This window comes from Raphanus sativus, chromosome 2 (genome assembly GCF_000801105.2).
Source record: "Raphanus sativus cultivar WK10039 chromosome 2, ASM80110v3, whole genome shotgun sequence".
Classification (NCBI taxonomy): Eukaryota; Viridiplantae; Streptophyta; class Magnoliopsida; order Brassicales; family Brassicaceae; genus Raphanus; species Raphanus sativus.
In genome coordinates this window covers 34,936,843-34,951,629 of record NC_079512.1, presented here as the reverse complement: position 1 = coordinate 34,951,629, position 14,787 = coordinate 34,936,843, and the positions used below count along the sequence as shown (strand labels likewise).

Below are 14,787 nucleotides of genomic sequence, written 5' to 3'. Positions count from 1 at the left end.
AAAAAGTAATTCAAATTAAACTTAAATTGAGAGACTAATTAGTCCAGATTTAATGCGCCCAACTTTTGGTGGAGCTGACTAAATTTGCTTTGTATTGCTTTCAAATGTAGTCTTCTTTTGGATAATGAAATAAAAGGTTAATGATTTAGCTTTCAAGTTGGTGTAACGTATAAGCGTCAACTTCAAATTATTATTAGGAGGGGTTATTAGTGGTTGAGTTTTAAACTTTTAATTGATTTATAAAATTTAGAGATTCTAATGTTATTGGTTTCTAGATTTTAAAAATCTTATTAGATCATTTGTTATTGGTTTATAGACTTTTAAAATTTATGTAAATTTTTTGTTATTTATTTTTTTTAGTTTTCATTGATTTTGTAATTCTACGAAAATTCCTGGTTACTGTGACATAAATTTTCTTTAGTTTTAGTGATAATGCTCAAATCTATGAAATAAAAACACATATACACATAAACATAAAAGTTTTGTATTGCATTTTTTATTCTGATGTGGATGATAATAAAAAGAAAATTGTAACAAAATCACAACATTATGAGGATATTCATAGTTTTATATGAAATATAAGAATATAAACAAAAAACAAGCAAGGCAAGATTAAAACAACCATTATTAAAAAGAAAAAACAAATATTTTATTGGCAAATAACTATATTTCACGAAAAAGTTTTGGTTTTTAGAAAAAAATATATATATATATATATATATGTGTGTGTGTTATTTTACAAAAAACGTTTTGGAGAAAAAAAAATGGAAATTCATGATAACTAATAACAATCAATGATAATTTATACAAATTTAGGTTTTAATGTCTATTTATAATAAGTCATTACTCTTAGAAAATACTAATATAATTTAATATAGAAAAACCATTAAAATCTTAAAACGATAAATTAATTATCATATTAATAAATAATAATAATAATATTTGGAATATAACTAAATATTTTCTGCATCACATAACCTGCATAATGATAATGTTACAGTGTATTACACCAAAAGAAAAGTTACTTATAATCTACTAGTTATAGAAAAATAGGTAAATAATGGCTTTGATTAGTAACCTTGCGGAATGGTGTTCCTACGTGATTCCGCAAGTATTTTACCACTAAAAATAATGCAGTACGATAAAAAAACGCAAAAACGCAGGTTTGCGTTTTTGCTGATAGAAATATAAAGAGAATTTTCATTAAGTAAAAATGAGTTTTAGTAGATTATGGTGAAAAAAAATTATAAATTCAACACTTTCATATTATTAAATTATATGTTAATATCATTTTAAATTTTAAGATAAATAGCAATAATTTTTCTGATAAATAGTTATGTTAAAAATAAAGTTATATTATAATTTGTTTTATAATATTATGAAATGTCAATATATTATTAAATATCATATTAAAAGGTAAGCTAAATATTTATAATAAGAGCTAAAGTAATTTTTAATAAATATTAGTTATTTTCATATTACGTAATAATTAATTTTATTATTGATATTTATTTTTCTTATAAAGGTGTATACCATATAAAATATTTTGATCAATTAAAAATTTATTCTATTATTCCGTAAGTTTTGAATTTTTTTCTGCAACTTAATTTTAGTTTGCAATTTAACTATTTTTTCAGTGATTCCACAATTAAGCAACTAGAGCTGATATTGCAGAGGCTGGTGTGTGGGCTTACTATTAACTTAAAACAAAAACTCTTTTCAAACGTTGGGCTTTTTGCACGTGAAAATGACCGAATCATATTTTTTAAGACAGGATTAGACCCACATGTCGTCCCATTTCTTACATGCGACTAAGGTTGTGATTAATCCCGATATCATAGTCGGGATTATTAACTTATGATTTGATACTTTTCTTTTACACTTTTTACTAAGAAAACGGTTCTTAGATCTCTTATTTAAGAGACCGTTTTTAATTTTTCTTAGTTAAAATTTAAGAACCGTCTTTTAGTCGAAGTTAAGAATCTCAGTTAAGAAATTGAAGTTAATGATGGTCTAAACCTCTAAATTCAGTCCGTCGATTTCACCGCTACGTACTCACCACCTCTCTTAAATTAATAACTAGATTATATTTTTTGTTTAAATTCTTTTTGAAAATTTTAATTTTTATATTTGACTTTTTGTAATCATATTTGTATTTTAATATTAATTTAATTTGATAGAATAATCTATTAAATAAATAAAATACACAGTTCAATATAACATTTATCAATAGTTCATGTTTATGTTTTAATAAAATAGATATTAAAATTATAATATTTTATTAATTTATAGAATTATAAATTTATGAAAAAATATTTTTATAATTTAACATATATACATTCATTAAAATTTAGAAAATCAAATTTCTTATTGTCTTATTAAATTATTTTTGCTAACTAAAAAACATTAGTTTTTTATTATATTATCTGGTTGGTTCATAGAATTTAAATGGTTTTAGATATAATTTTACTAATATTATTAAAATAATTTAAGTGTTAACTATTATAAATGAATTATATTGTGAATACAAAATATATACTAAGATTTTTTTGTTCTTATATAAACTACATATAAATTATAAGTTTATAATTTCAATGACACCATATATTTATATATTATATTCTAAAAATTATTATTTTAAATTGACCCAATTCAAAAATAAATAAATTTATTAATTTACTTTGTTTATTAATTTATCGAGTATTAATTTATTGAGTTTTTACTGTATAAAATAAAACACTACAAACAAGATAATAAAAGTACAATCAATTGCCAATTTAAAATGAAGAGAATTCGTAATAACACAAAACTAAAATTTGAAGAAGTTTTTTTCTGACCCATCTTTTTAAAAAATATTTGTCAAACTTCCATTCGCAACTTTCTTCATTTATCGAATAGAGATATATAATAATTTAATAAAATAATGCATTGAAAAAACTAAAAATTGGATCTGCCAATTTTTAACAATTTGAAAAACATTATCTTACAACAAAAAAATATTTCCTAGTTTTGATTATTGCACGTAATCAGTTAAACTAATTAGGATAATTTTTTATCACTTAAATCTAATCTGGATTTAACAAAACATGATAACTGTCTTGTGGTCGATCATGGCCACAAATCTGGATTACTCACCACCTCTCTTTCATGTGACATTATGGTATATATTCTTTATCCTTCTGCAGAATAATTGATTTTTCTTTTTAAAAATCGAAGTGTATGTATATAAAATGGTAAAATCGAGTACAAATCTGAATATTTCTAAAACTGACGATTAACAAACGTCTACCAGTCTAATACATAAATATCAGAGAGTTGCCATTATTTATCAAATATGTTCCTATCTAACGGAAAGCTATTGATTTTTGAAATTTATAAGAGAATTCAAGTTCTATTTATTTGGGTCTAGTGGGCTTCTTATGTAAGGACCATCAACTTTTCATAATTTAATCAGTTGCACAAAAAAAAAAAGAGAATTCAAGTTCTATTTTTTTTTTAATCATAGAAAACAAAAGGTTGATGTTTTTTTTTTTTGCTAAAACAAAAGGTTGATGTTCAAGGGGAAAAAAATTCTTAACATTCTAACCAACAAAAAATGAAGAAAAACCGTTAAGAAAACTCTTGTTCCATTTTCATACAACTGATGACATTATAATTTTTAAAGAAAAATCACTCTCAAAACATTGCAGTTCCTTCTTTGGCTAATGTCGTTTTCTCGAAACAAGTGTGTTGTTTGATACCGAAAATATGAAAGGAGAGATTTTATTAGGAACTTTTAGATTCTAATATAGCGACGACAGTAACTGGCTACTAATCGTCAATTGTCAAATGAAGTAACGAAGTCAACCAACGTATTATGCAGAATACTGTCTTCATTTTATACAAAGTAAACGACATATCTATATGTATATATAAAAATTAGTTTTGTTCTACGAGAAACCTCTTAAAATAATACCAGTTTTTGATTAATAAAACCGTATAAGAAACTTACCATGAATCCATAATTCATATCTTATATCTGGATTAGATCTTCCAAAGAAATAGAAGATTTTTCTTGGTGAGAAAAAGAAGCCTTATACTGATCATTTAGTACGAACCAATAAGATATACATTTATCTTCAGCTTGTTTGGAATCGAAATTAGTCAATTTGTTTTAGAAATTCACGAGGACACTTTTTAAAACAAAATTATATTACATTAGAATAAAGTCAGCAAGATTACATATGGAGTTAAATCATGGAGGCCTTAAAATGGAGCTTAAATCATTGAGAAGAGCAGTGACAACTTGTGTTAATAATTAGTGATAATAGTTAATCTATCTATTCGCTTTTAGTGACGCAATTAGAATACAGGACCCTTAATCATTGTCCGCATATTGCCGCCCGTGGAGAAAAAAGCAAGTGTCTACAAGACTACAAGTTCTCTTTAGTTAGATAGATAGATTTCTCATTTCTGTATCGTCATGAGTACATCCTTGTTCTAGCTGCAGAGTATAAATTTTGTTTTACAAATACAGAGTTTAGTTTCTCATAGTCATATATGTAAGTGTATGTTTTTCATAAGTTTTTTTAACACGTCTTTGTTTCCTCACTATTTTGTTTGTTTTGGTTAGTTGCTATTATAACTATAACGATCATATTGTTATTTGTTAGATTTGTTAATTTTCTCGAATTATTAGTAGTTTCGTTGTTTTTTACTGTCTTTATTTTGGGTGAGAAAAACATATACATATTCTTTTCGTTTCAAAATAATATATGTATTAATTTTTTTTTTTTTTGTAAACTATGTATTAGAATTTTTACATTTTTAATAAAACATATTAAAATTTAATTATAAATGCATAGTTTTCTTTAATTTTATATTTTCTATATTTTTAAGCCAAAAAACTATACAAAATACAACCAATGTTTTTGAACTTATTAACTGACAAAAATTACATTAAAATATAAAAAAAATTATGAAACAAAATTTTTCTTTAGAATATAGATTTTTTTTTGACACGAAAGGAATATTATTTTTCACTAAGCAAACCTAAAGTTTTCAGAATGGCCAATTACGATCGAATTCGTTACCGGGCCATAGAGCGAATAGTTTACATGGCCTAGGTGATTGTATATAATACCAAGCCAGTGAACGGGCTTAGATCCATCTCTTTATATTAAACGTGAAATTGGTTTAGGTTTGTCATGAGACATGAATTAATACATTACCGATTTTCAATTAACCGATTAATTCTGAATTATTGTTTTTTTGAGAAACTATTTTTAATGCTGAATTAGACTAAATAAATTACGAAAATATTATAAGCCCCTTCTATAACTGACAACTTTTTTTGACTAAATATAACTGACAAATTTACTTACCTTGTTAGGATTAACACGATAATTCTATGTGCACCAGCACCATTATTAAACATTTTATAAAAATCTAAGACAGTTTTTATTACACCATATTATAGATCTGATTTTCTATTAACCGATTAATTCTGAATTATTGTTTTTTTGAGAAACTATTTTTTAATGCTGATTTAGACTAAATAAATTACGAAAATATTATAAGCCACTTCTATAACTGACAACTTTTTTTGACTAAATATAACTGACAAATTTACTTACCTTGTTAGGATTAACATGATAATTCTATGTGCACCAGCACCATTATTAAACATTTTATAAAAATCTAAGACAGTTTTTATTACACCATATTATAGATCCTCAGAATTTCAATTATACCACAAGTTTTATATTACTTTCAGATTTACCATTAATGAATGACTATTTACACAAATATAATAAATTTGTGATAAAATAACACTAAGCTAATTTTTAAAAATATTTATAGAACATTTATAAATTCAACCCCAACTCCTTAATATTAAATCATAAACAATAATCACTAAATTCTAAATCCAAATATTAATATATTTTCTGATTGGTGGTATTTTTAAAAAGTAATACTTAACTTGTGGTATTTCTAACAATTTTTCTATAGATTATGTGTAATTTTTATTAATTTATATAACTTGATGATTTTAGGCGATATCACAAAATAATTTGAAGAAAATTTGGGACATAGATAATTTTGTCTATCTTATATCTACATATTTATATTCTGATGAAGAAGAAAATCATGTAAAATGAAATCAAATATAATACTATTTCATTATAACAAAATATAAATTAACTATTTAAAATAAGCTAATACATATTAAACATTAAGCCACATATTTTATAAAAATATTAATTTAAATATTTTCTAAACCATAATATTTAATAATATAATACATAATTTTTAATATATATTCTTAAAATTATATTCTAACTCTTACTTCCAATTATTTAATTATTTATACAGTACGTGTTATATGAAGATCTTAAAGTTTTGATCATTTCATTAACATCCAAATCATTATGTATATAATATATATATATATTTCTTTGAAAATACAGAAGAATAATTATAAAATTATGAGCACATAGTTTGTATTATTTGTATATGAATAAAGTTTCTAGTAATTAAAATCTCTTACAGATTATGCTACATATTCTATAACATATATGATTTTAAAGATTGAATTGGACAAAATATTTAGAATTATATCATAATATTTACCCATACTTATTTAATAAAGTTTCAAATAATAGTATAAATTTAAATTGATGAATTATAAATAAAAATTATTAAGAACATGAGAAATAAGAAAACATATTTAAAATCATGGAGAACATGAGAAATAAGCAACAACGCTTCTCATATAATAGTATAAATAGATATTTAATGATAAATTATATCTATGTTATTGTTTGTGAAGTAATTTTTCGCATTTGAGTTTTCATGGTAAAAATGAGACTGGTTAAAATCATTAATACCCTTAATTAATAATAAATAATTAATTTTAGATAAATGTATATATATTGGCCAGAAAATAAAAACATATTTTAGAAGAAAAAAACATAATCTTTATATATATTATGTTGTTATCCAAAAAATAATTTTTAATCATAAAAATTAAAACTGAAAACAGAAAGCGGTATAAGTAATAATTAAGTAAAAATCAAAATTTACATTTTTAATAATAAATTAATAAATATTTACAACATGATTATACCTGCATATACAGATAAAACACCTAGTTTTATCAGTAGTCGAAACTTTTACCTTCTCGTATAAAAACACAAATAATTTTTTAATCAAATCACTGTAGTAAGTGCTTCTACAATTTTGAAACACGGCTTTACAAGAGGTTGTGCTCACCTTTCTTCATTGACTTTTCTTGTAACAGCTGGAGTCTAGAGAGTAGAGACGAGACAATTTGAGGTCAACCAGTTTCCATTCCATATCAAATCCGGTTTTGGTCTCAGCTACTCATCGAAACCTAACCGATCGAACAAAACCTTACATGTGCAAATGGCCATGACAAATATTACATTTGGTATTCATAGATTTCGACAAATAGAATAATGTGAATAATCATCATCATGTGGTATATCTTCATAAATATTGATAGTGGAACGCAATAATGCAATATGCATATACAAATGGAGCATATTTGTAAGCCTACATCATTGAGGCTTACGACTTATAAACGTTGACAAAGTCAATCTTCCAATACCAAGCACTTCCAAAAATGTCTACCGTACATTTATCAAAGAATTTTTTTTAATGAATCTCATGATTACAGTATTTGAAATCTGAAAAAATTATACCCCTCGTATCAAGTGAATCCTCACATGTTTAGTGAATTGCAGTATTAATGGATTTCATGTTTAGTTCTATGTTTTGTTCACTAACCTGATTAGATATTTATTTGGTTTTGTGGGTTTTTCTAACATTTTGCTATTCTTAAGATCAGTTTAGCTTTCAACCAAATGAAATTACAGTTACATTGTAATCAGATTTTCATTACCTTTAATAGTTAATGATTTTACATTCTTAACAAAAGATGTATATTAACATTTTTGCGTCAATGATCAAAACAAATTTCCTAAATTTGATATATTTTCCCAAAACAACCGTGAGTGTCATTGGTATAAAAGCATGATTATCGATGTCTTTCGAAGGGTATCTTAATTAATAAGTTGTATATAAATTAGATAAAAGTCAAATTCTAAACTACAAAATCAGTAGAGACCAATCAAAAGTAACACCTGTAAGAAGAGCTGTGTTAGTACAGACCAAACAGAATTAAGTGCATCCACAACCAGAGCCGGTCCTAGAATATTAATGGCTGGAAGCAAAATTAAAAAATGTGGCCACTGGGCCTTGAACCCGTGCACTGAATGTATTATGAACTCAGGGTTTCTACCACTACACTAAAGAGAAAATTTGGTAAATGTGGCCGAAATTGGTTTATAAAATGAACGGCTGCAAGCACTTGCTTCTTCTGCTTTATCCAAGGGCCGGCACTGTCCACAACAGTGAGATCCATATGAGTTCTTAACAAAGAGGACATTTCAGATTTTGTACGATATTTTGGAATTTAAAAAAAAAAGACCATTTGCGAGCGGCCACGTGGATAGTAGAATCCGTGAACAGTGAAGAGATTAGTCCTTAAGAAAGGATTTTAAAGATACAATATGGCACAAACTCATAGAAAATTGGGATCCCCACTTTGCTAAGGACTCCTTAAGAATCTCAATTGTGAATGCTCTAACAACAGATAGTTTCTTTGTTTCAACTGTTTCTATTTTTTTTTAAACTTTTTAATATCAGGAACCTGCGTTAAATACTCCCGTTAGGGTTGCCCTAACCGACATTTTACTGCTTCGGCAAATGTCACTAGCATTATTATTAATCACAACAATTTGTTAATTAATAAAGTGAAATAACCGCCTCTGAATGAAGATAATATAATATCTAATCATTTATGGTCGTCGTATTGATTCGATCTAGTAGGTTATAATGGAGCATGAGGTTCTTGTATAGATGTTAAATCAATGGAGTAAGTGGCTGCTTTGTGTAAAGATTCACACTGTCGCTTCGTTCTTTTTTCCATTGCTACACAAATCGATCTTTCACTAACGTCGTATATACAGTCTTTCACTGATTTAACGTTTTTAGGTTTAGTGTAGTTCCACTCGATATTCAACTAAATATATAGTTTCGATTAGTCATTTTTGATAATGAAAATATAACAAGTACTACTAGAAGGCTATACCTGATAACATAATCTACACTTTTAGCACTTAGCATACACACTTTTTTAATGGTCCATTGATACGTGGAAAATTAAAAAGTAAAATACTCCCCTTGGGGTTGCCAAGGCCAACATTTTATCTATAAGTTACTTATGGTGTCTCTTTCTAATATAATTAAAGCGTATATGATTTAGTCAAACAAAGTGCTATTAGCTAGTAATAATTATTAATCAACACATCTGATGCAACAATGATTAAGCAACAGCCATAGACATCTTTAGAGTTTACAGGTTGCATATAATTTCGATAGTGATAAAACATTGTAACTATAACTTTATAATGAACTAATGGCACGATTAGATGGCGAGTTGAGGTGCAATTTAAGATGAGATGTTTGTAAAAACGACAAAAACTTGCCAAAAAGAAAGAGAAAAACAAAGGGAAAAGGAAAAGAAAGGCACCTTATGATTAAGACCCTCGAACTTACACAAAAACACAAATCCAAAAAGCCTAGATAAGATACAAAGATGAATCCACGTTAGAGGCTTTAATTAACCAAATTACTATGCATGGTGTAACAATGCAACGTACACGTATTTTCTATATATATATATATTATTTATATCGTCGTTACGATTTGATAAAATGGAAACTGTTATCTCGTCGGGTAGAATAATGGCAAATATTTATCTATTTCTTTTTCGTTTTTCATCCACACGAATCTCTAAGTTTCTTTCAATTAAAACTGGCTTAAAATCCGGGCAGTGCAGCTTTTTTTTTTGTAAAATAATGAAAGATGGAAAGGTATATCTCTGGCTACCGGTATAATAGATGAAAGTATGATACTTCCATGAATATAGGATATAATATGATACATGAAACATTGGGATGTAATTATATAACAGATGAATCAAAAACCCACTAAATTCGATTAAAATAATGTATATAATCTGATAAACATCTATACTAAACACACTAACATAATCCATTCTCGATCTTTTTAATGACTTTCACATATTAATCCAACTATCAAAAATTTTATCATAGGTCAAAACTTTAAACATATTCCTGATTTTGGGAAAGCATAGTATAAAATAAAAAAGGTGAAAAAGGTGGTTTGTGGAGACCACACTTCTTTATTTGGGAACACTGCTCAATATTGCTACTGCGGCTAAGTGGCAAAGACCTACCCTTACTGTTTCTTTCCACTTTTAATGCGTCGTGTGGGCCCAACAACGAGAGCCCATGGGCCCAAAACTTTTCAAGATTCTCTTCTCTCCCTCATCCTCAAGTCTCATCATCTTCATTGCAATTATTGGCGATCTAGCAAATCTCTATTCCATTAGCGAAACGGGTAGTTAGCTAAAACATTACTAATATCTTTTCATTAGAACTTAGAAACATCATATGTAAAGTTTAATTTTCTTTTATAAAATGATATTGCAGTGACAAAAAGAAATTACATACTTCTACTTATTTCAATCAAATTCACAAAACTATATTAGAAATTGATTTATAATTCACTGACTAGTCATAATTATTGGTGCAATCATCAAAAGCGAATTACATTAACAAAGCGTATTTTAGCTGCTAAATCGTATGCATGGTAGCGTAAGTGCATAACATGCGCCTCCAAGAGAAATCAAATTGTTTTTGAATTAAAAAAAAACTGGAGAAAGAGAGAGACAAGGGCAGAATCGGAAAGTTTACAGGACACTTTCTGTGACCTGTCGGGGAGTAGATGTCTATACATATGTAACGTCTATATATCGATTCATACATGTAATATTCATTTTTTCAAATAGTACCAATTTTTTCCCTAAATCAACAATTTTTTATAATATAAAGTCAGTACTCATGGGTGATTTGTGTGTTTTAAACCCCAAAGAGGAAAGTATTAACTTCTAACTATTGATTATAAAAACATAAATTACGTATATTTATTCAAATAAATAAAGAAGAGTAAGCTCTTGCTTTTTGTTTATCAGACAAAGTTTTTTTATTTTTCCTCTTCTTCGTCGTCCTCTCTCTCTTTCTCTCTAAGAAAGTGTTTTACTGTTTTCTCTAAATCACTATATGCTTCAACAGTTACTCCACATTCATACTTGAGAATGTCTGAATCCGCAGCAGCAGCAGCAGCAGCAGAGCATGGTTACAGAGGTTTGTCTGAGTTTCCAACCATGGAAGCAACACAAATAATGTCTGACAAAACCGAAGACAACAACAACAACGACGTTCTGAATTTCAAGGCTACCGAGTTAAGACTCGGTTTACCCGGTTCTGAGTCACCGGAGCGAGTTGGGTTCATGTCGCTCAAGAGCTCATGTCCTGTGTCAGGTGCCAAAAGGGTGTTTTCTGACGCCATTAACGGGTCTACCAAATGGGTCTTCTCTCCTGATGTGAAAGACATTAAACCGGCCGTTCCGGTTAAGGAGAAGAAGAGCTCTGCTCCAGCTTCCAAGTATGATTTTTTTTTTTTTTTTTAAAAAGCTCTCTCTCCTTTCTCTCGCTGGAAACATCTCTGTTTTAGACCTTTTATGTTTTTGTTTCTTGATGGAGCAGGGCACAAGTTGTGGGTTGGCCACCGATTAGATCATTCAGGAAGAACACAATGGCTTCTTCTCAGTCTCAGAAACAAGATGGTTGTGATAATAATAACAACACAGAGACTGAAGGTTGTGAAACTAAGTCTGGACCTGAGCCTTGCTTGTATGTTAAAGTGAGCATGGAAGGTGCTCCTTACTTGAGGAAAATCGATCTCAAGACTTACAAGAGCTACGTTGAACTCTCTTCTGCTCTTGAGAAGATGTTCAGCTGCTTCACTATTGGTATCTTTTCTCTAAAAGTCTCTTTCTTTCTTTGAGATGATGATACTGAGAATGTTTCCTCTTTTTTTTTTTACAGGTCAGTTTGGGTCTCATGGAGGTTGTGGTCGAGATGGGTTAAACGAGAGTCGCTTAACTGATCTCTTGCGTGGTTCTGAGTATGTTGTTACCTATGAAGACAAAGACAGTGACTGGATGCTGGTCGGTGATGTCCCTTGGGAGTAAGTCTTTTCAGAAACCACTTTGATCAATCAACAACTTAATCTAACCGAAGAATATATATAAGTGACACTCTTTACTGTCTTCTCTTTGCAGAATGTTTATATGCTCCTGTAAGAAGCTGAGGATCATGAAGAGCTCTGAGGCTATAGGCTTAGGTTTGTCTTCCTTCTCTTAAACTCTTGTTCTAAGCAGAAAAGGAAAAATATCAGTGAAAGGATACCACTTGGTCCGAAACACCAAGAGATGTGTCTCCTAACACAAATCTTGTTGTTTGTTTGCAGCTCCAAGGGTGATGGAGAAATGCAGAAGCCGGAACTAGTAAATGCCGCCCTTTTATGATACGTGATATGATAAAATGATTTGGAAGAATGTTATTAAGAAATGTAATAGCCCATTTTGTTTTTCTAAGTATTCTTGTGTGTGTTGTGTGCTAAGAGTGATGTTTGATCCTTCTTAAAACAGCCTCTACTACTAATAAGGCCTATTCTGTCTCTAATCCATCAAATGGGTGGTTTTGTGTATGTGTGTGTTTTTTTTTTTGCTAGGTAAGACTTTCATAACTCATATGTATAAAAAGTTTGTCAGTGTGTAAAAGCAGACGCCTTTTTTAAAACTTCATATCCATGTAATCTCTCTCTCTCTCTCTCTCTCTCTCTCTTTGGTTTGGTTCCGGCTAACCAAATGATTATTTCAAACAAAAGTTCAACATTCTCTAGTTCATTTGATTCAACTATTGGATTCAAACAAAAGTGATACGGATCATACTATTACTAACATGTACAAAGGGTTTAAAACACGCACGCACACCACAGTTTCATAATTATATATGTATTTTATCTAATATATTACACAAACTAATCCTCAGTTTCCTTGTCCTTCTCTTTAAACCTCTCTCTATGTACGAAACTGGAAAGGCTCACAGGGAACACTCACGATTTTGCTTCCTTATGTTTCTCAATTCTTCTGGAAGTTCCAGCTTCTCTTGCTAATGCTGTTCAGCAACCAGCCAAAATCGAGTAGATTTTGCCCGTATTGTATCTTCACGAGGTAGCTTCTGTAAGGTATCAGTATGTTCTTGAGACCTGAGAGCATTCAGAGATAAATGGTTTCAAGATATACAGTATATCATCAAATCAAATGGAGAGTCACTAATAGTAATCACAATGAATTAAGTAATTACCCGTAATGCACATTGTCTTATAAAAGTGAGCAACTTGAGCATCACCCCTGGTAACAAGGCGCTTGTTCGATTCCAAACACTCAAGAAACGCCATGTCGGCTTTCAGCAACTCAGCCTGGTCATGAGTATCATAACCAATATCATGGCAATAACAGCAATGGTCTAACCAATCAATAGGTCTCTGATCCCAAATCGGTGAACCCCCATCTTTCCCACTAGACCAGTTGGGTCCACAGTAATGCCCGTATCTCGGGAAAAGCTGCGAAAGAAACGCTCTCGGTCCCGTGTGCCACGGCACCTTCGACACGTAGGGTCTAAACCGATAAACACTAGTAGTCACAGTATTCACTCTCGATGACCTGCGAGACACGGCATGCCTTTTTAACCCTCTGTTTATAGTAGTGGGTTTCTGCTGCTTCCCATCACCGCCCCAAGGAAAAACAGAACCTAGGGAGAAAGTCCATATCTTTATACCAAACAAGCTTTGCCCTTGGTCTTGCTGTTCAAGGAGAGAAGAAGTCGTGGATGTCACGGTTTCTACCATGGCTACATCTTTCTTCGAGCTGTTGCTGTTAAACCAGGAGATACTCGGTAACCCAAAGTTCATCTGTAAACAAACAAAGTACATACAATCACTTCATCAACCAACTATGAATACATGTTGGAGTCAAACTACACAAAAAAAAAAAATTTGTTTCTGAAACTCCTTGGAAACCGACCTTTCTAGTGTAATCCAGACAAGAAGACAAGTTTTTAATTTTTCAGACAGTGGTTAGTTTAAGAATAGGAATAAAACTTTGGTCTGAGTAAGACTAGAGTATTTGGGATTACAAGTTTTTGAATTTCTTGATAATGCAAGAGAGCAGTATTAATGGATGATGATGATGAGGATGACAAGTCGAGAGAGATCTCAATAAACATATAAAAATTTATTAAACCTAAAATTACACTAGATCAAGATCTCTGAAATGGATATAAAATCAGAGAAATTATAATTGAATCAAAAGGAGGACCATGCACTGAGATTGAAAGAAATGAAACTCCCGAACCTGAGCAGGAAAATTTACAGAGACGCTACGAGGAAGGGAAGGGAAGGCACCAGCTGTTTCGTTTTCCTTCACAACTCCCACACCCTTTGTTTAATTAGGCCGACATCTTAAGTGGGCCGAGCTTAAAGCCCATTTGGAAACTAGATTAATCAATCACAAAAGGTGATTTCTCAACCTCTCAGATATGATCACTTGTGACCTATAACAACCCCTATAACATTTGTTCGTTAGTTACATTGTTTCAGGTTCTTGACATTTACAACATGCAAATGCAACATACAATTTACGACCAAATGTTATTAGTAGCAGAATTTTTTTTAGCGATTTTAAATAGTGTCATATTTTGTAAACAAAGGGGTTGAATACTGAAGATT

At 29.5% G+C, this 14,787-nt stretch overlaps 2 protein-coding genes across 3 annotated transcripts; one reads left to right on the top strand and one right to left on the bottom strand.

Annotated features, from left to right (window-relative positions):
- Nucleotides 1-11,015: 11,015 nt before the first annotated feature.
- Nucleotides 11,016-12,802, top strand: LOC108842971 (auxin-responsive protein IAA27). Its single transcript, XM_018616039.2, has 5 exons — nucleotides 11,016-11,598; nucleotides 11,700-11,965; nucleotides 12,042-12,183; nucleotides 12,278-12,339; nucleotides 12,466-12,802. The coding sequence occupies exons 1-5, from the start codon at nucleotides 11,249-11,251 to the stop codon at nucleotides 12,501-12,503; spliced, it is 858 nt and encodes a 285-aa protein (XP_018471541.1). The 5' UTR covers nucleotides 11,016-11,248; the 3' UTR covers nucleotides 12,504-12,802.
- An 81-nt stretch (nucleotides 12,803-12,883) lies between these two features.
- LOC108842972 (uncharacterized) lies at nucleotides 12,884-14,531 on the bottom strand. 2 transcript variants are annotated; one of them, XM_018616040.2, is made up of 3 exons: nucleotides 14,414-14,531; nucleotides 13,365-13,971; nucleotides 12,884-13,266 (listed from the first exon to the last, which is right to left on the bottom strand). In XM_018616040.2, the coding sequence occupies exons 2-3, from the start codon at nucleotides 13,969-13,971 to the stop codon at nucleotides 13,139-13,141; spliced, it is 735 nt and encodes a 244-aa protein (XP_018471542.1). In that variant the 5' UTR covers nucleotides 14,414-14,531; the 3' UTR covers nucleotides 12,884-13,138. The 2 variants fall into 2 exon arrangements, with proteins under 2 accessions (XP_018471542.1, XP_018471543.1); XM_018616041.2 differs by having other exon boundaries at nucleotides 14,084-14,419.
- Between the last annotated feature and the right edge of the window lie 256 nt (nucleotides 14,532-14,787).